The sequence below is a fragment of the Lissotriton helveticus genome, chromosome 7 (genome assembly GCF_964261635.1).
Source record: "Lissotriton helveticus chromosome 7, aLisHel1.1, whole genome shotgun sequence".
Taxonomy (NCBI): domain Eukaryota; kingdom Metazoa; phylum Chordata; class Amphibia; order Caudata; family Salamandridae; genus Lissotriton; species Lissotriton helveticus.
Window position 1 is genome coordinate 1,842,127,529 of NC_136068.1, and position 26,585 is coordinate 1,842,154,113.

At 47.4% G+C, this 26,585-nt stretch overlaps 1 protein-coding gene across 2 annotated transcripts in view; it reads right to left on the reverse strand.

Moving 5' to 3' along the window:
• Positions 1–26,585, reverse strand: part of LOC144767757 (killer cell lectin-like receptor subfamily F member 2) — a 368,343-nt gene that overhangs the window by 222,785 nt on the left and 118,973 nt on the right. For both annotated transcript variants that reach the window (XM_078651144.1, XM_078651143.1), the window contains exon 2: positions 9,284–9,391. In XM_078651144.1, the coding sequence (XP_078507270.1) occupies positions 9,284–9,391 (108 nt within the window). The remainder of the gene's footprint in view (positions 1–9,283; positions 9,392–26,585) is intronic.

Below are 26,585 nucleotides of genomic sequence, written 5' to 3' on the forward strand. Positions count from 1 at the left end.
TTTAGTATATACGGGGGCATCCCTAGACCGTGAAGCACCCTCCAAAGTTCCTCCCTAGGTACCAGGTCAAAGGCAGTCTTTAGGTCAATGAAGGCCAAGTAAAGACTGCCTTTGCCCAGTACCACCACCTTCCAGTATAGTAACAGGAGCCTAAAGACCTGTTCGATAGTTCCTGTACCTGAACGGAACCCAGCTTGCATATCGGACAGGATGTGGTTATCGTCCACCCATTGGGAGATCCTCCCCAAAATGGCTTTCCCTGCCAGTTTCTGGCTCGAGTCTATTAGGCTTATAGGCCTATAATTCCCGGGTAGATCCCGGCTGCCCTTTTTGTAGATGGGGACCACCTCCGCACCTCTCCAGGAGTCAGGCACGGGGCCTCCCACAATAATTGCATTGAGGAGTGCAGAGATTAGTACCCCCCATTCTTCCGGATAAGCGCGGAGGATATCGCCTGGTAGGCCATCCGGACCAGCTGCTTTCAATGGAACCAAGGTTTTAATCTGCTTTGTAACATCCAAAACGGAAAAAAGTTCCAGGTCTTGAACTAGGGTAAAGGGCGGGAGGTTAAAAGAGTCGTTTAGTGGGCCTTCAGCGGCAGAATAAAGTTTTTGGAAGTGGGAGAACCATGTCTGGGCATTGATGGTACAGGTCCTCAGAGTGTCGTCAGGACGGTTCCTTTTGCCCACCATGTCCCAAAAACCTTTGGCGTCTTTCCCACGACTGGCAGCCAGGAGGTCCTGCCAGAAATTATCCTCCCACTCCATCCTAGCATTTTTTTGACAGAGTGCATAGTGTCTCCTGGCCTCCCTAGTCCTGGACGGTAATTTGGACTTGACTGCTTCAATGAGAAGTGACTTCGCCTCCCTACACTTCTGATTGTACCAGCCCTGTCCAGATCGTGAGCTTGGTTTCCTTCTGCTCGTATTAGCTGGAACTACAAAGAGGTCACTAATAGCCTGAGTTATGGTACAAAACCTAGGAGCCACCTCCATCAACCCTTCCTCTTGGGGGTCAAGATTGACTAGGGCTGAGGCAAGGAGCTGCCTAATGGCAGATGTTTTCTCCTCTGAAAGTGCCAACTTCGCCCACTTTAGCCGCCGTCCACAGTTTGTAACTACTGACAGGTGGTGGATGATTGTGTGTGGGTCTTTATATACACTATAAGGAAGATGGCAGTTAATGTCACACACATCTATATTAATGATTCCTTCAGGAGGACCCTATTACGCTTTGGGCTATGAATTTCTGTGAGCTACAGGAGTCTCAGGGGCCCCTCACCACATTCTGCAGAGGTGGATGGGCATCATTTTGAAAAAGGCCTTTGGATTAGTGTCAGCCTTCCTCGCTGCCTACTCAATAGACTTTGCTGGTAAAGGTGAAGGCATAACGTGCACAGATTGATTCATAAGGGACAGTTGTTGGGCTGCTTATCATGAAAACTCTGTTCAGAGGCAGGTATGAGATGTAGATCAACATCAAATTGTGTGAGCGTAGTGTGTGTTTGTGTGCAGGTGCATGTGTGTGTGTATATTTGTGTGTGCATGCATGTGTACATGTGTACGCACTCATGCATTTGTGTGTGTGTTTGTGTGTGTGTTTTGGGTCTCTGGGATATATTGATAATGCATTGGTGATGACTGAGAGAAGGCTACCTGGTTGTGAAGCTGATTTTACTATAGTTTACCTCCTGTTCCTGAGAAGAGAAATTATATTATTATTATTATTGAAATTTGTTAAGCGCATGGCTACCCCCAACGGGGGTGTCCCGGCGCTGTAGACAGCAGAACAGCAAAGACCACAAGTGGGCTAGAGGTTGGAAAACATCCATGTCTTCAAGCTGCACCTGAACAGAGATTCAGATTCGATAAGCCGGAGACTTAGTGGTAGACTGTTCCAGAGCTTGACCGTGACCACCGCAAAAGCTCTACCCCCTTTTCTAGAGTGTTGGAAACTGGGGGGGGGGGAGCCACAGGTGGAGGTGGTTGGATCTAAATGCTCGAGGTGAGTGCACCAGCTTCAGCCTCCGTCTAAGATACCCTGGTCCCCTGCCATTCAGCGCCCAGAAGGACAAGACCAGGGCTTTAAACTGGGTGCGGGAGGATACCGGGAGCCAGTGGAGTTTCTTCAGATGCGGGGTTATTGAGTGGCGGTAGGGGATGTTACAAATCAGCCTAGCAGCCGTGTTCTGTACAATCTGCAACCGGTAGATAAGATAGGCTGGAGCTTCCACGTATAAGCTGATGCAATAGTCCAGGTGGGAGGTGATGAGGGCATAAATGATCGTCCTCCGAGAATCCATGGGGAGATAAGGGAAGATTTTTTTAATCATGCGCAATTTGCCAAAGCATGCGGAGGTGGCTTTATTGATTTGGGCCTTACACAACAGTTCGTTGTCAATTAGAAAGCCCAAATTCCAGGCAGATTTGACAGGGGATGGAGGGGGGTTGAACTCGGACGGCCACCACACAGATGGTAGCAGTGGGGCCCTTTGGTTGAAAAACAGCACCGCGGTTTTATCAGTGTTTAGCTTGAGGGTGTTAAGGGTCATCCATGATACAATGTTCGAGAGGCAGAGTTTAAAGTTGGATAGGCCATTGTCAGAGTGATCTTTAAATGAAAATACTAGCTGAGTATCATCAGCATAGGAGACCACTCTGACCCTGCAGGCTTTTATTACCTTAGCTAGTGGTGATAGGTAAAGATTGAAAAAGAGGGGGCTAAGTGCCGACCCCTGAGGAACTCCACAGCTCAGGGTTTTTTTATCTTTAGAGACAAAGGGCCGGCACCAGACCTGCTGCGTTCTTCCCCTTAAGAACGATCTCGTCCAGGCCAGAGGAGTATCTCGTGTCCCTAGGTTATACAGTCTGTCAAGTAAGATGGTGTGTGAGACGGTATCAAAAGTCGCGGACATATCGAGGAGCACCAACATGTCTACCTTGCCTCTGTCCACGCACTCGTGAATAGTCTCGGTTACTTCCAACAAAGCAGTCTCCGTACTATACCCGGATCTAAATCCAGATTGCGAGTCATGGAGGAGTTCTCTGGATTCCAAGTAGTCGGCCAGTTGTTCTTGTACGACTTTTTCCAGTACCTTGGCTGGTTTAGGGAGGAGTGATATAGGCCGGTAGTTGCTGAAAACTGGTGGGTCAGCCTCTGCCTTTTTAGGTCGAGCCTTCGCAGAGCATGCGCTGCAAAGGAAAACAACCTTTTCCGAGCGCTTTGGCTTTTCAGTCAAGCATGTGCACGCGTTCCATTGCCTTCAATGGCAACGCGTGCACGTCAGGAGATCCACTCGCGGAAGCGTGCGGCCCATCTGGTCGCAATTATCGCTCCCGCGAGTGAATCCCTCCCCCCTGCTGCTGCGCGAGCCTTTTTTTTTTTTGTCTTGTTTGATTGGGCAGCAGTGGGTCTGGTTGTCTAGGTTATGTTTTGTGGCTTCCTGGTCTGCTTGTTATCTGCTTCACTATATCTGTTAGTTAGTGAAACCGTGGAAAGGAATACCATCTGGCGTCGCTGCAGTTTCTTTCACCTCTGAACGATACACGTAAGCATATTCGTTTATCAAGTGTCCAACATGAACCTAAAGAACTTGCAGAAACAGGCTGAAACCCTGACCAAAGTAGAGAAACACTGTGAGTACGGGTGGCTGTGTGTTTGCGGAAGAAGTCTTTGCCATTCATTCATGTTTGAGAATCTGGAAGGTACAGGAGCCAGTCCCCGATTAAGAATTTGCCTGGCATTCTTGTTTACTATTTAAGTTTCACTCGCGGTGTGTGCTCTAACTACAAGTGAGGAATGGGGTACTGGGAATACGGAAAGTGTGACTTGATATGATAAAAGAATATATATAGCGCACGTTCACCAACGGCTTCTTGGCGCTTTGGAACAGGCAAAGGGTCAAACTGCGGGGAGGAATCATATGGGTACATATGTCTCTGATGACAAAAATTGTGCAAGTAATTCCACTGTGCTTTCAACTACAGAGAGTGCACTGTGTGTTGAATGGTACTAAGAGGACCGAGAAAGAGCTGTGTCTAAGTGTAAACGAATTGTGAGCACGTTGGGACTGCACCAAAACTACAGGTAGGCAGTTCAACCAGTGTAGTGTGGACAAAGTGATTGTAAGCACACAGAGTGTCCTGACTGAAATTAAATTAGATGTCAGGAGGATGGATCGACTGTCTTCAGGACATGGGATTACAATAGGTATGTCCAATCATGGAGACGTGAAGATAGTGACACATCCGTTCATTCAGTATCCTTCAGGACAAGTATATTCTTTAGATCTCTAGAAACTTTTTTAACCGATAGCTAGTGGTACCTTTTTTAAGCACACTCGGCCTATGAGGTAGTTCTCAGGGTGGATTCATGAACACAGTGATACATTGGTCTCAACCTATTAGACCTTCAAAAATACGTTTTCATTATATTTGGGCAACCTCCTTTCTAAGAATGTTTAGGATTCTTGATAAAAAAAATGGTGCAAATTTAAAATATTTAAAGTTATTATTCTGTTCTGTCAGCGTTTCCGAGGACACAGTACCTTTACATTATTTGTAGAATAGGACAACTCTCTATCTGGTGGAGGGATGCATCGCGCCCAGGCTCAACAGCACAAAGAATGTTAAACCGCCATCCTTGGTATTACATGGTGAACTGGAGTTTGTGCTTCCAACAAATAACCATCATTTTAATATGCTTGAGAACTCATGGAGCCTGAAGACCACCCACATTTAAAAATACCTTAAAACAAAGCACATAAAGTCAGTACAAAGAGTGATTATCATGTTGTTCCCACAGACGTACCACAATTAGGGGTAACCTGTTTTAGTAGCTACTAAAGCAGGCTTAACAGTTGGTACCCCGGGTACTGCCTTGCTTCCCCTCGTCCCCATGGTCATGTGCATATAGTGGCATGAAAAGAAAGATGAGTATTAATTAGGAAGGTGTTTAGATGCTATGGTGAATCTAGGTCTCAAGTATATGAAACGATTTTCGTGTCTTCTTCCTGCAACCTGCTGCCACCGGTCCGAGGAGGACCACAGGATCCAGACTGCCCTGCTCCCTCTGTCACCCACCAACAGCGTCAGTAAGCAGCGCCAGGAGGCCCTTTAAATCTGGACACAGGCTCCCGTTGCGCAGGTCCCGCTTTTCGTGCCTTCTTCCTGCAACCTGCTGCTACCGGTTCTAGAAGGACCACAGGATCCAGACTAAGGGCCCGATTAGGATCGCGGACGGACTTGTGTCCGTCCGCGACCCCTGAGGAGGAGGGAACGTCCGCAGGGGCTGCGGCGTTCCCTCCGAGCAGATTAGGATGTGACCGCAAGGTTAAAAATGCATGCATCGCATTTGCATGCACAAAGCGGCAGGCACCGCGCGGTGCCAGCTGCTTTGTGCACGCAAATCCAGGGGGGTACCATAGGTACCACCCATGTGCAACCCCACCCCCTCTTCACCCAGGGGGCCCGCAACGGGCCCCCGAAGTGAAAGTCCGTATGCTTTTCCGCGGCTGAAAAGCCGCCGCGGGAAAGCATGTCATTACCACCATCCTAATATGGTTGGCGGTGTCTGATAGACACAGCCAGCCATGTAAGAGCTTTTCCGCCGCGGTCGGAAGGGGACTGCGGCGGAAAAGCTGCGGACGGAATTCCAGACCCACCAGCAATCGTAATATGGAGGTGGGTCTTTGGAGGCTCCGCAGCGGTTTTTCCGCATCCTCCAGGCCGGCGGTGGCTTCCGCCGGCCCGGAGGATGCGGAAAAACCGCAATCATAATCGGCCCCTATATCTGGACGCTGGCTCCCGCACCAAAGTTCCCCAGGGGCATGCAGAGCGGGTGCAAACACCCTTTGCACCCCCAGGACACTTTCTATAATATGGTTTCTGGTACTCAAGTTGCCTTGGTCAGAAGGGGTCATTATAAGAACTGCAAAATTAGTTTTAGACTTGTGCAATACCACCGTGAGTTTTACTATGAACTTTTTTGGGGAGGGGAGGTTCTCAAATTCAGATTTAAACAAATATTTCTATTGAGATTCCGGAGGGTGTGTTATTTAAGTGTATGTAAAGAGGCGGTGAACATGTCTTTGACAATTGCTTATTGATTTCTTTGACCTACTTTTTTCCTTCTCCGCATTGATTACCATGCAAATTAAGAGCTCTTAACATTGTCACTATGTACACACTATATCAAATATGAGATTTAAACTCACAGAGGTATTCAGTTTCCGTAAAAACTGATTATTTTACAGTAGTCTTGTTTTTCAGAAGTACCAAAATGTCGTACATTTTAATCCCTGTGATTTTGGGACAGAAAATCCTTGACACAGTTTGTACAGTAGATGACCTTATGTATAATTGTTCGAAATGGAGTGAAGGCTTAGTCTTATTTTGCTTTCTCTGCCAAAAAGCATGTAGAGAAATTAAACAAATTATTTGAGACCAACGCTAAAGATATATATTTTCATAAGGTTAAAATAGTATTGCTTAACACCATACCAACAGGTAAAATTTAATTCATCCGTTTTTCAAATTGTTCTGTAATGCTGCTTTACTGTCTTTAGGCCTCGTCTACCAGACAGATCAAAATACCTATTGTGAACTTTCAGTGGGTTTGCAGCTGTCTCACCTGGCCCCTGCTGCTTACCATTGGTTGGCTTTATTATCACTCTATTTTTCTTGCTTTTCATTCAGTGGCTTACGCTTCTCTTCTTAAGCTTTTCCCCTCCTCTTCTTATGCTTGTCCCTCCCATGGGGCCTAGCCTCTTTACAACTCTTTATATTGGCTGACTTGTTTCCATCAACTATGCATTTTTAGGAAGATCATTTTTTCTCCCTCAAGTGCTGCTTCCCCTTTAAAAGTCCCCTGCTGTCTGTTGCCTCCATAACTCCCAGCTTGCCATGTGAAAGCACACCAACAGGAATATTTTTGCTGGCATAAGGCTGAAAAGCAGACTTTAAGGCTTGTTATTTTGAGTCTCGCCTAGGCAGCTTTTACCCTGTCTCTACGAAACATGCTGTATTCTGAACATGGGCTTTAATCTCTGCCCATCTTTCGCCCATGTTTTTAATTGGCTCCTTTGACTCTTTTTGAAATGCTTCTTTTTCTTCGGTTAATTTCTTTAGTAGTGCTTCCTTTTCTACTATTGTAACTTCCCCATGAGGACAGCCCCTGTTTCATGTGAACTTACTCAGTACTTTTTATTTACAGATTCTGAGCACTGTTTTGTTAATGACTTCTTCTTTGTAGCTGGTGTTGCAGGCACGACAGCTACGCACTTCCCCGACAAGTTGTTCCTGTAATTTGAGTTGTGATTTAAAATTTTCAGTTGCTTAGCGTGCACTACTCTGTAAGAGTGCCTGCATTAAAATGTTCAAAGTTTTATTTTTGCAGCGTGACACACTGCGATTCGTCTATAACATGGCCGTCACGCGCCTTTCTTTTCTTCTGCGCAGCCTGCTCAACTTATATAACATCCACTTTTATTTTTTGGCAGAGTGCCCTCCCGCGCTTTATCTTTAACAATGGGGACGCGTCAGGAGATGCCCCTTATAGCAGCAGCCAAAAACGTGGAATGTGGAGACAGGACTCCGAGTGGTCTCTTATAGCGTAAATACCGCTCCAGCTGAGCACCAGCTAGAAGTATATTACTGCTGGTAGTCCAAGACTCCCTTATGTCCAGCATAGTAGAACAGTAAATGTTGCTGTACCCACAATCATTTGCTACAAAGCTAAATACTGATAAGGTCCCAAAGGCGAGACCTATTGCATTGCAAATGCTTGTTTAAGATGGGGATCAACCTGGCCTGCTTCCATATTGTGGGAAACTGGTCTGAGGATAAGGAAGAGTTCCATATTGAGATTAGAGGGGCAGTGATAACCGGAGCAAGGGTGCTAAGAACCTGGGAGGGAACCAGGTCTAATGGCGATCCAGATTTACACCGCCGTGTTTTCAGCAGGGCAGTTTCCAGTGAGATTGCTTTAAAAGCACAGAGCATCTTATCATGGGGGATTATTGTATCTTGGGCAGGACTCCACGACCAACTCACATAGGACTGTTTAAAGGAGGAGAAGATGTCGATGATTTTATTATGAAAAAATTCAGAGAGGCCATAGCAAAGCACTTGGCTAGATTTAATCGAGCTGGCAAGAGCTGTCAGTTTAATGAAATCCTTCACAATTTGAAACAACTTTTTAGCAGAGTTATCCCCAGGATTAATTTTAATTAACAAAGAATTCTTTCATTGTAGCTCGCTTGAGTTTATGAATTTTTTTTATCGCAGCTCTGTAGATGGCTTTAGCGAGAGGGTCATAGGTGAGTCGCCAGCGGCGCTCGAGCTTCTTACAACCACTTCTTTCTTCGCGTAGTGCCTGCGAAAACCATGGAGCTGAAATGTTTAGCTCGAGCCGATGAGAGGGGTTGAATAGGGGTATTAGCATCTATTGCCGAGGAGAGTTGGACATTAAAATTAGCGACATCGGTGTTCAGATCGCCCGAGGGCTGCCAATTCGAATTAGCCAGTATGGGTTCAAGGGCATCACAGGTAACTTTGTACCACTTCCTACTTAAGTTTCTAACTTTAGTGGAAATGGCCGGAGGCAAGAAGATGGTCAGGTTAAAAGGGAATAAGTAGTGGTCCGACCAGGTGAGGGGTAGTGGGGACGAAGTGGACAGGCTCGACAAATTTGTGAATAGGAGGTCAAGGGTATGGCCCGCGCGATGGGTGGGACCATGTACCCTCTGATCGAAGTTCATGCCTGCCAGAGTATCCACAAGAGAGCTAGCCTTCAAGCAAGCGGTGTCATCTACATGCAGATTGAAGTCACCCAGAATAGTGAAATGCGGATGTCTCAATGAGAGGTCTGCAATGGTCGCTAGAAGCTCCATGAGATAGGATGGCGGTGTGCCGGGGGTGGGGTTGTATATCAACACCCCCGCTAAAATCAGGTGTGTTGCATCAGAAATGCTAAAATACATGGCTTCAATAGGGCCAGTATTTTCCAATTTCTTGGACGTTATCTTCCAGTGGGACGAAGGATAACAGCGATCCCGCCTCCCACTTTAGCGCCTGGGCGATTAATCCCGACAAAATGGTAATCCGGGGGAATCACCAGGCTAATATCGGGATTGGATTCGTCTTTAACTCAAGTCTCAGTCAGAAACATCAGGTCCCAGAAGTAAGAGGTCATTCGATATTCTTAGGGACATTTCTGCTATAATTTGTTTATTCAGCAACAACAATCTACTCAATTATATATTTCTGTGGAAACATTCACTTACTCCAGAAGCCAGATCCTATAACAGCCAAGACAAGCAGTACCACCAGGACCATCAGCAAGACGATTATCCACCGTGCAGGTATCTGGGAATGGGGAGCTTGTGGGTCAGCTGCAAAATTCAGAGAGGAAATATTCAATGAATCATCCACATTTCTGCACAATTTCAAGATTTTGGTCACATGCTCAGACAACTAAGATCTGGAGAGCTTCAGCTACAGTCAGAGATGATGGGTCACTCATCACTTTGCCTCACTTGTATAACTGCTTGCATATATACTCACAAAGGCTCAATTCTGCACTATTGTCAAATGTCTCTTATAATTAGTCGATGGTCTTGTAATTTCTTTGATGTATAAATATATTTTCTGAGCAATTTCCTTCCAATCACCTAGCCTCCTTGTTGAGTATCATGTTGTTTCAGGAGCTGCACATGATAATCCATCTGCTGCAGGGCCTGTGTATTGTTCATTCATTTTTTTCCGGTTCTCATCTAAACAAGTGCACATTTTTTCCACTGCCAATAGAATAAAGACATAAATATTGTCAATTGATATGTACCAAATATTCCATAAAACCTATTATTGTTTTGGCCAGTTTTGACACTGTCACGTTTCACCCTGGGTTGACCTAGCAAGAGAGGAATGTGAGCTTGAAGGAAACACTACATCGCCCAGAATGCTTAGGGGCGATGTCCTTTCTCTCTTTTCTCTTTTATACACTTAAACTCCTCCCAACTCACAGTCCGGTGCTTGTCACCTGACATCCGGAGTAAGCTGTGATCTTGCAGCTCTTAAGTCGCCTTGGATTGTTTCACAGTCACCCCGTTTGGAACCTTGTTTATTGCCTCATTTGAACATCGCGCATTGGGTGTGCCTCCTGACATCGTACTGGGCCCTTCCTCGATCGCACATTGAACACACTGGGATCTGAGGTGGGGGTGGACACAACATTCTGATTTAAGCCACAAACAATCGCTCAGATTGTCAGCCTCAAGGTAAGGCGCATTGTGCGCAGTCTGATCGCGTATTCTACACGCGCTGGATACTATTAGTAGAGCAGAGGCTCTACCGAATCTCGGAACGAAAAGGATTCGTTATTAACCTTGCTTTTGGATTTTTTGTTTGCTACAAACTTGCCAGTAGTGCTGTTTTTTGTTTGTTCACCAGTATTCAGTACATTTAGCAACTTACTCCTTTTCACCTGTTTGAGGCAAATACAATAGTGAGGCGAGTGACTTTCTTCTTGCTAATCCATGGGGTATAATTTGAATATCTGAGATATTCCCACACAACTTTGCTTGTGCTATTTTGCATTGCCTAATACAGTGTTACCAAAGAAAATAAGTTCATTATTTCCGGAGGAACTTATGGTGACTAGACTTATACATTCCTGAGTGTCTTGCTAACTACTGGAATTGTGCTTCTTTGCTTTTATGCTTTATTTTTCTCGTTTTAAATGTTTTCTATGGGACTCAAGCAGCTATGTAAACTGTAAGTTACTTACACACATAGTGCATTGATCACATGATTAGAAGTCTTGAATGTATGTATAATTCCTTGTTTCTTTCTCTGCAGGGTCCACCACCAGAGATCAGGGAGGTTTATAATTCGTACATATGTCCAAACATACCTACCAGATTATTTTAAACGGCTGCAACTTTTTTGTTTCCTTTGTCCCTTTTTTCCCTTTCCCTGGTGGTGATACTCTCTGTGGAGTTTGCTACATACTCACAGGGTGTGCCATTGCATGGGGATAGGGAGAATTAGCTACGTTCATCGCTCCCGCTGTACCCGGCTGAACAGGTTAGTGAAACCTGCATGGAATCACGACAGACACCTGAGAAAGTACCTAGAACTTAGGGGCTCATTACAATTGCGGGCGTACCTGAGTCCGCTGCCATCGTTGCGGTGGTTGGGACTGCCCGCCAATAAGGCAGCAGTCCCACCACTGAAATTATGTTGCGCATGCCGGGGATTTAACATTGCGGACGGTGCTGCACCCTATGCAATGTAAAAATGTCATGGAGTGCATTTCCCTGGACTATGTGCCAGGCACTAAGTGGTGCATGCCGTGCAGTGCAGGGAAATGCAGGGGGTACTATGGGTACCCCCCTAGTGCAGGAACACCACCCCCCAAGACAAGGTGACCCGCAACAGGCCCTCAAACCCAATCCCCGCCAGCCTTTCCATGGTGGTTTCCCCGCCATGGAAAGGCTGGCTGAGGCCAGCATTGTGTTCTGGCGGATGGTGCCTGCCAGGCACCGCCGCCATTCACCTCAATCTGTCCGCTCTGCCAGGAAATTGTAACAATTGCCTGTGGCGGAAGCATGGCAGGTGGTCTTGGCACCTGCCACGCTTGCGGAACGTTTCCCCTGCTATCGTAATGTGGTGGGGGGACATTGCCAGTCAGATGGCGGAGGGCCCGCCACCGCACTGCTGGCAGTGGTGAGCCTTCTGCCATCCTAATGAGCCTCTTAGTCCTGAGTTTGCTTGTCAGGCCGACTGAGGCGCATATTACCCGTCGACCCGGCGGGGTGCATTAAATAACACTGGAAACATTTGTGGTTAAACTCCAGATGCTTTTCTGGTCAGAGCAGCGGAAGCTTGCAGTATAAAGTGTTGACTTCTGTTCTACTCTGTGGAACCTGCACACAGGAGTATGCAGCAGGAATAACCCAAACCTGCAGCATCGGTATTTGCCCAGATGTAATTACTGCACCCAAATAATGGCCAATTCGGATAAACTTTTCGTTGGCTGACTAGGAGCAAGTATATCATTTACAGATGATGGTTTACAAAATGTAGAACATGAATATTCAGACAGCACCTTTTTTACTTGTCTGTCCATCTACGTGGTCTGCATGGGTAAAAGGATATCATTTGGACATTTCTCGACACCCTGGCTGGCATTTTTGCTGAGTCACCAACAGGCTGAATGCTAATTGTCTTTTGTAGTGGACACCAACCATGTGTGTACATGGCAGAGACCACAGGTGGGTTCAGGAAAGCCATTAAACAAATTGCCAGCTTGTCTAGATGGTCATCAACCATCGAAGCAGAAAAGTGCCTATTCACCTCTGACCTTCTGACCTTTCATCTCTAAGAGAAGGACCCAGTGAATGACTGGCTTTACCTGCTACTTGCTATCTGCTATACGACATGCATTTCTAGAGCACCTTTAGACAACCTCGATGTCCTCAAAGGTAATAGCACGCACGCGCGCTATGCTGCTGGAATAGCAATCTCCAGCGCTGCTTTGTTTTAAAATACCGTTTTTTGTATTTTCGTTTTTCATTATTTGCATTTGCCCCTGTTTTTAATTCTCTGCTGCTGGGCCCACATACCTGCATATAAACTGTGCCCCCCACCGCGTTTTGAGCGGATTTGTCCTTTCTTCGTTTTGGCGCCTGGTCGCCATCTTGGGGGTGGATATTGGTGTGTGCCACTTGTTTCAGCGCTCTAGCGCTGACTGGGACCTCAGGTGAGCCCTATTTAAGGTGAGCCTGCACTGTGCTCTGTCCTGGTAAAGGTAATAGCACGCACGCACGCTATGCTGCTGGAATAGCAATCTCCAGCGCTGCTTTGTTTTAAAATACCGTTTTTTGTATTTTCGTTTTTCATTATTTGCATTTGCCCCTGTTTTTAATTCTCTGCTGCTGGGCCCACATACCTGCATATAAACTGTGCCCCCCACCGCGTTTTGAGCGGATTTGTCATTTCTTCGTTTTGGCGCCTGGTCGCCATCTTGGGGGTGGATATTGGTGTGTGCCACTTGTTTCAGCGCTCTAGCGCTGACTGGGACCTCAGGTGAGCCCTATTTAAGGTGAGCCTGCACTGTGCTCTGTCCTGGTAAAGGTAATAGCACGCACGCGCGCTATGCTGCTGGAATAGCAATCTCCAGCGCTGCTTTGTTTTAAAATATCGTTTTTTGTATTTTCGTTTTTCATTATTTGCATTTGCCCCTGTTTTTAATTCTCTGCTGCTGGGCCCACATACCTGCATATAAACTGTGCCCCCCACCGCGTTTTGAGCGGATTTGTCCTTTCTTCGTTTTGGCACCTGGTCGCCATCTTGGGGGTGGATATTGGTGTGTGCCACTTGTTTCAGCGCTCTAGCGCTGACTGGGACCTCAGGTGAGCCCTATTTAAAGCTCGCTCCCCCTCGCGCAGCGGAGACGCGCAGCGGGGGCGCCTGACTCGCGCCTGAGTCAAGCCAGAGTCCTGCCCGTCTGCGCCCGTCAGCGTCCCGGAGGCGCTAGGGGCGGCGGGGGGGGCTCTGATATCAGGCATGGGTACGTCCGGGTCGCCAGTGTTGCAATATACTGCAGGGGAGCTACGCTCTTACGACAGTTTTGCCACTGGTTGCTGTACCGTTTTTCCCAGGCGCCATTTGGGTAAGTCCATCTGCCCTGGCTGTCGCTGGCGCCCTAGCCACGCTCAGTTATCGCTGTCCACTCGTAACACCGTAAATATTGGACATTGCTGCATGCTTTTAAACACCAGGTCGGCCTGCAGACATGCGCAAGACATATATGAGCTCCTAGATACGGTGAAGCCTCTATGTCTTATGCTCACTGAGACGTGGTGGGGTGAATTTTCTAACCCAGATGTTACGTTGGCAATCCCGCCCGACTATAATGTCTTTAGAAAGGATAGAGCTACGGGAAGGGGCGGCGGAGTGGCACTAGTGGTGAAGAAAGGCACACCCTGTTCTATTCTGGCAGTGGAGGATATCCGCGGCTCGGAGACTCTTGCGTTCTCCATTTCTTTGTCCCCGCATCAATCAGTGAAGGGCTTATTGATCTATAGGCCGCCTGGTCCACCGGGATCGTTTTTTGAAGATCTCGACTCCGTGTTGGTAGGGCTGGCCTTGAAAGCGGAACATTGTATTGTGGCGGGGGATTTTAACTTCCGGATGGATGATCCGCTGGACCCTGCCGCGATTAAACTTTCTGAGGCAATGACCCCGTTGGGATTGATCCCCCATCTGCAGGGGCCCACACACGACAAGGGACACACTCTCGACCAGGTATTTTCGTCTTCTCCTCTTGAGGAGATTGAGATTAGCCCGGTACTATGGTCAGACCATCTGCTGGCTAAATTTATGATCAAAGGCACAGTTAAACCGGTGCCTGGTGTGCCACAGAAGCAGGGTCATGGCCATAGGGCATACCATCGAGTGACCCCAGCGATGCTGGCCCAGGCCGCTGTGGATCATCCCTGCCCCCTCTCAGGCGATCTGGAGAGGGATTTGGGGGCCCTGCAAGTTTGGTTTTTAGACAGGCTTAATGATCTCGCCCCTGAAGTACCACCGCGCCTAGCGCCGAAACGGGTCTCGGCACCTTGGTTCACCGCTGCACTGTCGGCTACGCGGCAGCAGTGCAAGGTGGCCGAAAGAGCTTGGCGGGTACAATACGACACTGCTGCCAAGCTGACCTATAAATCGGTGGTGAAGGCGTATCATCGAGACATTCGCCTGGAAAAAAAGGCCTATCTTGCTGGAAGAATAGAGGCCGCTGCCAATTCTTGTAAGGAGATCTTCTCCATCGTGAGAGAATTTATCTCCCCCCGATCTAACACCTCGGGTGAAAAGCCTTCTGACTCCTGGGCGGTGGATCTTGCTGATTTTTTTACGAGCAAGATCCAACTTATTCAAGACTCTTTTCCTCCGGCAGTGACTTTGGGCCCGACTTATTCCGAGGCTTGTTTGTCTCCGTTAGCCTCACCAGGTCCGACGCTGGACGTGTTTCCTCCGATCTCTGCCCCTGCCTCTTTAGCCCTCATGGGTAATCTTAAATCCGGTTCGCCGTTGGACCCATGCCCGGCTAAAATCTTGGCGAAATTGGCAGAGGTGATCAATCCGCTGGCGAATCCGCTATTTAATCTTTCGTTGAGCCAGGGCGTGGTCCCGTCAGCCTGGAAGCAGGCTATGGTGATTCCGCTACTAAAGAAACCAGGACTGGACCCAAAGGCCCCTGTCAGCTATAGGCCTATTTCTTTGCTGCCGGCTCTCACGAAGATCTTGGAAAAGCACGTGCAGGTGGTGCTCTCCAATTTTCTTGAGACCAACGAGATCCTGCATGCCACCCAGTCGGGTTTTCGGCCCCATCTCAGCACAGAGACTGCGCTCCTTGAGGTTTCAGAGACTGTTAAAGGTGTTCTGGACTCGGGGGGCAAAGCCATGCTGGTGATGTTGGACTTGTCGGCGGCTTTCGACACCGTCCCTCATGACGGCCTTCTCGTGAGACTTTATGAGATAGGTTTACGAGGGACGGTGTTCAGCTGGTTTTCCTCCTTTCTAGCTGGCCGCCGGCAAACAATCTGGGCCTCGCCAGACTCCGCCGCGATGCCGCCTCTGGGAGTCGGGGTCCCTCAGGGCTCGATTCTGAGCCCGACCCTATTTAATATCTTTATGACCCCTTTGGCGGCGTTGGCGGAGTCGTTTGGGGCCCGGATCGTTTCCTATGCTGATGATACCCAGCTCCTCTTCTCATGTAAGAGAGGAGGAGACTTTGACGGGGAGAGTATCCGGGATTGCCTTGGGGCTGTTTTTCACTGGTTCCAACTGAACAGCCTCAAGTGCGATTCCGAGAAATCTGAGGTACTCTTCTTTGGGTGTGACATCGAGCCCAATTGGCAGGCCTGGTGGCCCATTGACATGTTTCCTCCGACTTGCTCCTCCAAAATGGTTAAGAACTTGGGGGTCAAGATGGACAATGGGCTTTCTTTAAAATCTCAGATCTTGGGGGTCTCGGGCACCTGTTTTGGCGTCCTCAGGATGCTGCGGAGGTTTCTGCCCCTGTTGTCTGAGGAGCACTTTCGGCTTACTTGCACCACAGCTGTGGAACTCTCTGCCGCTTTCTATGCGGGGAGCAACGAGTTTACTGGCTTTTAGAAAGGATCTTAAGACCTGGCTGTTTACTCAGTAGATTTTATTTTGTCTGTTTCCAGGTCCTCCTTGTTTTATCCCCCTCTTTTAAACGTGTTATGTTATTATGATGCAGCATTCCTTTACCTAAAAAGCGCCGGGATACTCTTTTTGAGTCGCCGTGCGCTATATAAAAAATTAAATAACATAACATAACATAACACTTTGCAGATGCTTTTTATGTTTTTGGACATATTGGCTGACAGAAGTAAAAGTAGTGCATGTGCGTTGCATTTGGTGGAGGTTTGTAAACTTTAGAGATAAATTATGGAAGAACTTCGAGTGCAGAAGAGACTAGTGTACTGCTGGTAGAAGATTACATTGTATATTCACCGGCTATAGATATGTGTAGAGCATTATTGCTATCCAAGTGTGTGGGGCCTGCATAGCATTTTACATGTGTAGGATAGTGGATTACTCAAAGGTGTAGGCATTCACAGTCAGCTAATAATAATGCCACAATCACTAATAAGGCTCAGTCAAGTCTGAATAAATGAATCCTTGCTCAACCCTCAACAAGCAGTCAGGCTTAACTTAAGAGACCGGTAAGTGTAAAGCATTTAATATCACCAAAAAGTAAAAGACACAATAAAATAAAAACTCAACACCAATTTATACAAATATAGAATATCTTTGTCTTTGAAATTACAACACAACGACAAATATTCAATGTAAGGAATCATAGATATGAGTTAAGGATTACGTTAAAAAATGTGTGTTCTAGCACCAAAAAGCTCAAAGTGCCAAGAGCAGCTATCTAGCCACACTGAACCGGTACAAAGTTAAAGTTTTAGGCTGACCACAATGGAACACAGGTCGGATAGCTTAAGTGGTAGGTCCCATTCAAGATTTTACCTTCACACATAATCACTTTTTTTTAGCTTTTTTTTCCTGACGTCGAGTGATGGAGTCCCCAGGTCCAGATTTGAATTTGTGCACAGTGGCCTGCTGCAGCACGATGCCTCGGTGAGCCCTGGAGGTCTTTGTCTTCATTGTCTATAGCAAGGTCCTCCGGAGCTTACAGAGAGGCAAACATGTGTGGTCAGGTTGAGTTGCTGTCCAACGTTGCCTCTCGTTCTCGATGCTGGTCTTCCCCTGGAGCTCTTTAACAAAATCTGGTAAAAAGGTCCCAAACATTCAGATCTTCTTCTGAAAGGGACTTTGAGGGTCGGAAAGGGTCCATAGCACCAGCCATGGGCTCTGGTTTGCCGCTTGGGGGTCTTGGGCTCCAAAGCCCCCCACGCACCTGGTCAGTCCAGGAAAATACAGGCGAAGATAGTCAGCTGGAGTTGTGCTCTTAGCTGATGTTGCTGGTGGCTTCTTCCAGCTCTTTTCTACCTGTTGCTGCTCAGGGACACCTTGTCCCTGAAGACCGGCAAAGTCCTTCTTGTGTGGAGCATTTAAAGTGCAGCACGCGCAGTCCTTCAGAGTGCAGCCCTCTGTTGTGTAGTCCAAAGGTCCAGCAGAGCAGTCCTTCTTCTGCAGATATTTAACACCTTCAATGCTAAAGGTATTTTTCTCCTGTGCTGCATTCACATATTTACCATTGTTCATGACAAGGTCAGCTCATCATTAGCACAGCTCCAGTGTGCCTCATGACTAGCTGAGCTCGTCATGAGCATGGAAGGTGTTAAACAAGAAATCTGAGGGACTCCTGCAGATCTCCCATATTTATTCCACATTCTGGCCTTTGCTCCATGGAGTGCAGGTCTGGCTAAACCAACCCAGAGGTGTGGCTAACATTTTCCTAAACATTTTCCAACCCCTCTCCTAATCTAATTGGGGAGCTCCCATCTGGCTGGGATAAAGGAAGAGTGGGCTGGCATGGATCCTATGATATATATGTTTTTTACCTTTGAAGTTCAGTTTATCTCCCTAGCCCCCGTCCTGTTCTGGCTTCTCCAAGACACAGATCTCTTCCCACCAAATAGCTGTATTGTTTCAGTCCCAGGCCTTTTCACACCTCCTCAGGGAGTAGTTTGGCTTGGGCTGTAAACAGTCTGACCAATCAGAAGAGGCGGCTACAGGGCTGCTTTAGGTATCTTCTGTGAAAGTAAGTTCTAAAATGATTTTCTTATAATTGTTATACTAAATCCAACCTTGCTAAGTTGTTGGATTTCTTGTAAATAATGATACTTTAGATCATTGTGCTGGCTAACTCCAATCAAGGGTTAGAATTTACTAACGTTTAATAAAGCCTTCCCATTTTAGCTTATGAGGCTATCTGCACTTCAATGAGAAACAAGCATTTACAATGCAACGGTTTCGCCTTTGGAAAAGTTTGAGCTATTGGCATTGTAAATGACAAAATTTGTATTTATGTGTTGGTTTTGAAAACAGATAAATAAATGGCATTGTCATTTACATTGCCAATAGCTCTAAATTTTCCAAAGGCGAAACCGTTGCATTGTAAATGCTTGTTTCTATTTTCTCTTGAAACGTCCAGCGTTTCAAGAGGAAAAAAAGTGTTATTTTGTGGTAGTAGTACAAAGCTTTATTTCGATATAGAAATATCTTAGAAGCACATGACAATAAAAATACAATTCATGTTGTTAATAAAAGCACTTCATAAATAATTAAGAAGACAAGATAAAACAGTATTAAACCATTTGCAGCTTTGAATTGTTTAAGAAAAAAAAGAAAAATACCTAAAGATTACCTAAAATGAGATTCATCACATAGCTTTAAATCTGATCACCCATGCCCAGCTAAGGAATTTGGCTACCCCACACGCCAATACTGTATTAGGGTTAGATTGTTATTTTGTTAAATCCTTGCCAGGCTGGCACAAACAAATGCCCCATTTTAAAAGAGATATCTCAAAGACAAAGACTACCTTGACAATCATCCAGATGCTCACAAAACAGTCTAGCTAAACCATGAACAACTAAAAAGTGCTTATCACCCAAGCACGTTTTCAATAAATAGGATCCACGTTGTCAAATCAGGTGCATGCCTCTGTACCTTCAAATAAATAGAGTGGCAGGAAAATCATTCACAATCATGGGTCCTAAGACCCGGAATGGGCTCTCTAGAGAGCGGTGAGGTGAAGAATAAACAAAGCATCTTAAAAGACAACTCATAGCATCAATCAATACGTTGTTTGCCATTGTTGTCAGCGCCGTCAGGCCGTCAGGCCGTGATGCATTTTTTCTTGGCTGAAATCTTGGCCCGAAGAGCCTCTGTTTTTGAAAACTGGAGAGCTACAAAATGCTTGTAAACTTGCTGATATTTATTAGGGGTGGAAATGACCTGTATTTACTGCAACAAGGGGATTGTAGTGCTGGAAAAACCAAAATGTGCACGTTATTTGCCAAAAACTCATAATTGAGTGGGATTTATTAAATTTTGACCCAGTGGAGTTGGATATTACAAGGTATGAGAAAATAAATTACACCAATTAGCACACACATGAAATGAAGGTCTATGGTGGCTATTTTGAGTTTTGCGAGAATGCAAAATTGGGGTGTGTACTCCAAGTGTCCACCAAATTTTGCACTCTCCCCCCCCACCCCCCATAAATGTCCATCTGGACTCGAGTAAATGCCCAATTACGTACGAGGGCAAGCAGCAATATTTCAAGCTTAGCAACCCGGAACTGGGAACAACTGGCTCTATTAATGGGTTATTCCCCACTCCTTGGTGTGACAGTCAGAATGATTAAGTAAAACAGCACTACTTAAAAGTGACTTATGCATCAGCAATTCTGGGTGCAGTATCACTACTTCTGTTTACTTGGGACTAGTAATGAGCTCCTAATACCGTTACCTGTATATTGTACCATGCACTAAATGGAACCCATTATATAATTACAGCATGCCTACCAAACTATATGTACATAAAACTGTGTATAAAATAAAATTAATAATGCACTGATATTACTCTTTTGTCTTCTACTAACTTTAAGAAGCTTGCTAAAAGTTGGCTTGCCAATCAAGTTGAATACAAGCTAGGTGACTATAAATGACTGCAACTTCTTAAAATGATGGCATCATTTTTTTCCACACCCTCACTCCAAGTATATAAATCGCGAACTTGTCAACACCTCAGTCTTGACATGCCTGCAAGAAGCTCCAAGGATCATATTTGGTCATTTAAAAATAAATAAGTAGTCATAAATGAAAGCACAAGATGCGCCTTGGCTGCAGCAAGATAGGCCGCTCAGAGGCCAGCGGCTATCAGCGTTACCAATCGAGAGAGGCATATCTTACGTGGCCCTTTCGCAGCCCTTCCCCCTGTGCCACAGTTCAATGACCCCACTGTCGATCCAACCAACGCTCCACAACGGTGGCCCAGAGATATCAAAACACGACGCCCGGCAGCTGCCTCAGGTGAAACACTGGTTGCTGCTGCTAAACAAACGCTGGCGGGCCTCCAGCAGATTCAGCAGGGGAATGTGGTTATCAAGTCCATTTAATCTAATCACCAATCGTGAATTTACCATCATTATCACCCAAAACAGCTTGGTTTACAAGGCATGAAGAGACAGAGTCTTGCTTTGTGTGCTCTGGAAAAATAAGGGGACGGGCACAGTGTGCATAGCAAGTAAAATACATCAAACCGGGCACAAATTGTGAATGAGTGCAAACCCCCACCCCCCAAATAAAGACACGACGCGCCTCCTCTTTCATGCTCCATCCACATTGCTTTGCTACCAATTTCTGTAACCTAAATCGCGCCCCAACTCATACTTTCAGTGCTCATGCGAATGACGTTGTGTGCCAGGAGTAGTAGAACGCGTTTTTCGTGTTTAAACAGAGGATATTAATTGGAATGGTGGTTTAAGAGTGTGGCTAATGCACGCGTCACCTTGATAAATTCTACAGTTCAAAATGTGCTGCAACTCACACAAGACTGTTATACAACAACCCACAAGATGGTCAGAATAGAGGAAAGGTGCGTTGCATTCACAAAGTAATGAGACTTTTTTACTGGAATAATTGTGAATTTATAGTCGTTTGATGCGTCTCACTAGTCAAGCACCTGTTGAAAGCTTCTGTCACCTTCCTTCGGTTGGATTTGAACAAGGTAAACATAATAGTGTTGAAGGAGCTCACTTGGGTGGCAAGGGCAACTGGTTATTTTTAACTTCACACGTTCTGCCACCTTCCTGTAGCGGGATTGTGTATATAGCTGCAATCGGGTGTGATTGTGTGCACATTCTTCGAATAACTAAAGTAAACAAACCCATGTGCAAATCCGGAAGGGTAAATCGCCCGCCACCACCCAATCAATACCAACTACGGAACTGCAACAAAAAGCACGTCACGCGAACGGAATATCGCTAAACATCTGTCTGTCACATTTCATTAACCGAAGGCACTTCGAGCCTACGCCTTGACGATCCATCTGTGTGTTGGCATAGCGACACTCTGGTGCGCTCTGTTGTGTGGCAGGACGGGGCTTTCACACACTACACTGTGGGGGTGATCAGATAACGTATGGTTTACGCATTGGTTGGCGTGTTGAGCTGCAGTGCAATGTACACACCTGGGATTGGTACACTTACATAAGCACGAGAAGGTACCCAGATGGACTATGGGCAGAAACTTTTACTACCCATGTATTGGACAGGAAGAGCCTTTTGATCCCTTGTACCAAGGCCCATGGCACACCTGCTGCGCCACTGCCTGTTGTGTGCACTTCAGGAGCTGCCAACACAAAGCTCCCCCACACAACTTCCGCGTATAGTAGGTTTCCAGCCAGGGCCCCACCTCTGTTGTTAAAGGTACAGCCCTGCCTCGGTGTTGTCTCCGCTCTCACAATTCGTGCCCTGTGTTTCGCGCGGCTTGCGAAGCAGGAGCCATGGTGATATTGCCAGGAAATCTATGCCTGCAGCAAAAACGAGTGCGCATTGTTTTCGAGATGCGTGCACCGTATTCGTAGCTTTCTGTGCTCCAAGGCTGGAAGAAACTGAGAGGCGTATCATTTTCTGCCACGCGCCCGGATTTGTGCACCTTCCTTGCTCTCTGAAGCCAGGCTAATCTGGTTTTACCACACCTCCCTCCATTGCTACATCACCCCGAGAAACAGGCAAACCAAACAAGAACATGAAAGGACCCATCCAACATGGGCCACAGACACACACGACGTAAGCGTGGCTGGCTTTTGGGGTATAGTAGCAGCAGCATCCTCACACCCTCATACCCTATACAGAAAGGGAAGAGTTGCACTTTACGATTTACTACTGTACACCGAAACTGCGGCCAGGTAGTGAGCCAGGCTGCCCTGCCTCCACTAACACAAACACACCCTAGAAGACTGTGTACAAATGCAACACTCCCCCCGCCCCTTTTTAGGTTTCAAGAACCTTTCTCCAGCCAAGTACAGAGCGCAGCCAGCAGAGCCCGACAATAATGACAAATACAGACAGGGGACACTGCTGATACACCTGCGAGGAAGAAGGGAAAAGCGAGGAAATTAGAGAGAAAATGCTGCAGCGGGGGGGAAAAAAGTGGAGACAGACAACTAAAAGGGGTAGCACATGAAGGGTAAAGGGAATTATACAACTGGGGGTGCTACGAAAAAAATAAATGTAGAGAAACATAAGTTAACAGATTTGGAGTTCAGTCGTCAGGTAAGGGAAAGGAAAAGGGTGAACACGAGAAGGCAGAATAAGATGAAAAATAAAATATGTACTGAATGTAAGGAAAGAGCCAGAAAGGAAAAGCAAAGTGGTCATGTATCGATACTGGAGAGAAAAGGAAGGACGAGGATACAGTGGGAGAAGGGCTGCGGAGGGGAAGTTTCGAGAGGAGCCTGCAGGTGGGCGAGGGCTGGGCGGGGACCCTGCTGCACCTGCCCGACTGCTGCTGGGAAAGCGAAACTTCCCTCTCTGCCCAGCCGAGCCTGTTGAGCGAGCCCCGGCCGGGGGCTGAGTGGGCACTCACCGGCAGGTCCACGCTGACGTCCGTCCCGTCCAGCAGCAGCACCCGGCAGCAGAGCGACGAGCGGCCGTCCCCGGCGGCCGGGATGTGGACCGGGGCGCCCCCGCTCACCACGGGCGGCTGCAGCAGCGAAGAAGCCGAGGCGGCGTGCTGCGGCCGGTGCTGCCCGAAGCCCGCCCGGCCCCCGCCGTCCGGCTCGTCTCGGTGTGCGCGGGGCGCCGCCTGCGCTCCCCGGTAGCGCTGCATGGAGCGGCGGCCAAAGGTCCTCCGCAGGAACCGGAGCATTCTCCCCTCCTCCGGGCCGGCTCCGCCGCCACCCCGGGACCGCAGAAGGGTGGGCCCCTTATCTGCCTCAAGTTGCGGGGCAATAAAACGCTGTCACCTCAGACTCGTAGTCCAGGCGGGGAGAAAAGTAGCAGGAAACTGCGGCTGCAAATTGAGAGCTCAACCCCCACCAAGCGGGGATCATAAAATCAGAAGCACCGGGAGCGCTGAGCCCGGGCGGGATCCGCCTGCAGGGGAAGGAAGGGCAGCGCGGTCACAGCGGCCGCCGACCAGCCACGCTCGGGATCCGAGGGGTGTGTGAGTGCCAGAGCGAGTCCGCGGGTCTCTCCCTCCTCTCTCCTCCTCTTCTCGCCGTCTCCTCCTCCCTGCTCAACCTGCGGCAGCGCCGAGCCCTGGCTGCGGCACAACTTCCTCTCTTCTGCCCGTGCAACCTTGGGGGTTCTTTTTCCGTTCGTGTATGTTTTTGTCGTTTTCCCTCGATGCTACTTTGTTTTCGGGGGAAGAGCCTCTCTGGCCGCATGGCAGCCTCAGTGAGTCTCCTTTACGCTGTCACAGCAGAGGAGGGCATCTCCGCTCACTTGAGACGAGAAGTGCCCACCTGTGTCTTCTGAAGAAAGAAAAAACAAGTCAGGTCCCGGGCCGGCAGCCAATCGCAGCGCGGCCCGGGACAAAGGGGCGGGGCTTAAAAAAGCACCAGAAACGCCCCCGAATCGCGTTTTCAAGAGAAAGCGCGATTGACAGCCTCTGTCTCCCAATGGCTAGCCTCCATTTATGGAGCCAGCCAATGAGAGGCAGAGGCGGTGCCGACATCCCTACTGTAGACAATAGTTTTCGATCTGGGAGTGGCACTGCGTGCCCCTCGCCAGGTCGAAACCTAAAAACGACTTTGGCTGTTTTTCCCCATCAGGGCATATAAAACATTGTTTATATTGTCCCTGCTTTTTATAACAAGGCACCCTACCTTTGGGGCACCACGGTCAGACCGTAGGAGTGACTTATATGTAATAGAAATGTAGCTTTGAACTTTCGAAGTACTTTAAATTCCAAAGTCAAATTTGAACATGGGTTTATCTTAAAACCAGCCTGCAAGGCAGGTCTGGCTTTAAAATGACAGTAGACACCACAGCAATGCACACTTGAGTACATTAAGTCCACTGGGTCTCTAAACCTACATGCCCTACCATATACTAGGGGCTTACGGGTAGGTTGTCTTGGACAATTAGAATTATACCAATCACCACATACCTTTAGGGATAGAACACTGGCCTTGGCTAGCAGAGCCAAGTGCCTTTTCAGAGTCAGTAACCACCAGTATTAGTTAAAAAATATAGGTGTTCAGGCAAAGAGAATGACTAAGAATGAGGGGTGCTCCTCGTTATATTTGCCAAGCGGACTCTGTTTGCATACCTGGGACCCTTTAGCCACCGCTACCACTCTGTTAGTGCTCCCGTGGTTGCTGTGGGATCGCAAGGGGTGCGCGAAAACATCCAGCAGTTCCCTGCCGGTCTCTCCCGCCGCCGCTGCACTCTTACATCCGTGCGCGGCCGCCGAGGGGAGAGACCACAATCCCCAGAGCTCCCCGTGGCTGACCCCGCCCACCAAAGGATTTCGCGCCAGGCGGCGTGTCAAAAGAAGGACAGAGTTCACACGTCACGGGACGCGCGCGAGACTAGCTGGGCTAAGCCCGGGCAAAGGGTGGGCCGTCTGTGGCCGTCCGGGGCTGGCCGAGGCTGGGCTGGGCCACAACCCCGGGTAGGACACTATTATTCGTGGTCAGAAGACTGATATATGTGACAAATTAGTAGGTCTCGATTTTTGAACTGTCAGGGTTTGTCTTGGGTACTTGTTTCTTGGTGCACAATAAGTTACTGTGGGTGGTAATATCTGCATGTTATACAGTTTGTGACTATAGCGGTGCCTAGGAATATGGGTAAAAACACTCCTGTACAAAATTGCCCAAACACTAGACAGAAAATAGCTTCAACTACCCCCCTCCCAAGTCTGACTGCCATAGACAAGATGCTGCAGAAGACCATAGGGGTAGTTGTTACAGCCTTAGAGAACATCGAGAGGCGTCTCTCGCTCCCTTTAGGAATGTCTCTACCCTTACAGCCTGAAAATACTTAGTTGTCTCTGGCCAATTCTTTTGACTCAATGCTTATGGCTTCATATGCAGGGTTCCCTGGTGTAGAGAGCCATGAGACTATCCCAACACAGAAAAATCTTCCCTTTGGATCCCCTCCTTTGGCTAGTAGGCTCTCAATAACACCAACTATGCATTTGCCACATATAAGTGAGGAGCCTCCCCTGCTTATTAATGAATCAGGGGAGTTAGTGGGACCTGCTGCCCCTTTAACCATTGACCCGGAACTAACTGATGAGGTAATTATGGATAGCCCCCCAGTAAGAACTCGAGGGAAAAAAGCCAAAAGTAAACAAAATCATACCCTTGAAGAGCAGCCTACAAATAAACATAAGGGGAAAGGTGGCCGTACACATCGGAAAACGGTTCCCGACCCCTCGGGATAGAAGGGGGATAAGTGTGAGGGGCAGTTAAGGGATACTGTCATAAACCTCGGTGAGGTAGGGGAAACGGGCTTCTGGGGAAGAATGGAGACCCTGTTTTGTACATTATTGGGGCCTATCAGCCTGAAGAGTTCTAATATTGAAATTAGGGTAGGTTCGATCGAGGACCAAATTACAAAAAGTACCAATCTGACTAAAACACCTTGCACCGAGATATGTACACCGCCCCTTGCATCTATTTCAAGTGGAGGGGTGACCAAATCTGATCAAGACAAAACTAAGAAGGCAAGGGACAAGTCAGACCCTATTCATTCAGGGGGTATTGCTGTTGTAAATAATCGATCTAACATCAGGGATAACACCCATAGCCATAGTAAAGTAGTGACACCGGAAATGCAAGATAAACCACCAAAGGATAATAGTGTAATTTTATTGCCAGATAACGAGAAACCAGGGGGGTCTAACATTGAACAGTTGAAGGGTCTACTTGCTACAGAAACCAACAAGGGCAATGATACACCACCAGTTATACATCTACCACCAGCATGTGGCGCTTATGTTACAGTTCTGTGTAATGTACCTAAGTTGAAGGAGGGGCAATTAGAAACCCACGATATTCCCAAAAATAAAACTCTGTACTGGTTGACAAAAAATTGTGGTTATCCAATATCAAGCGCAG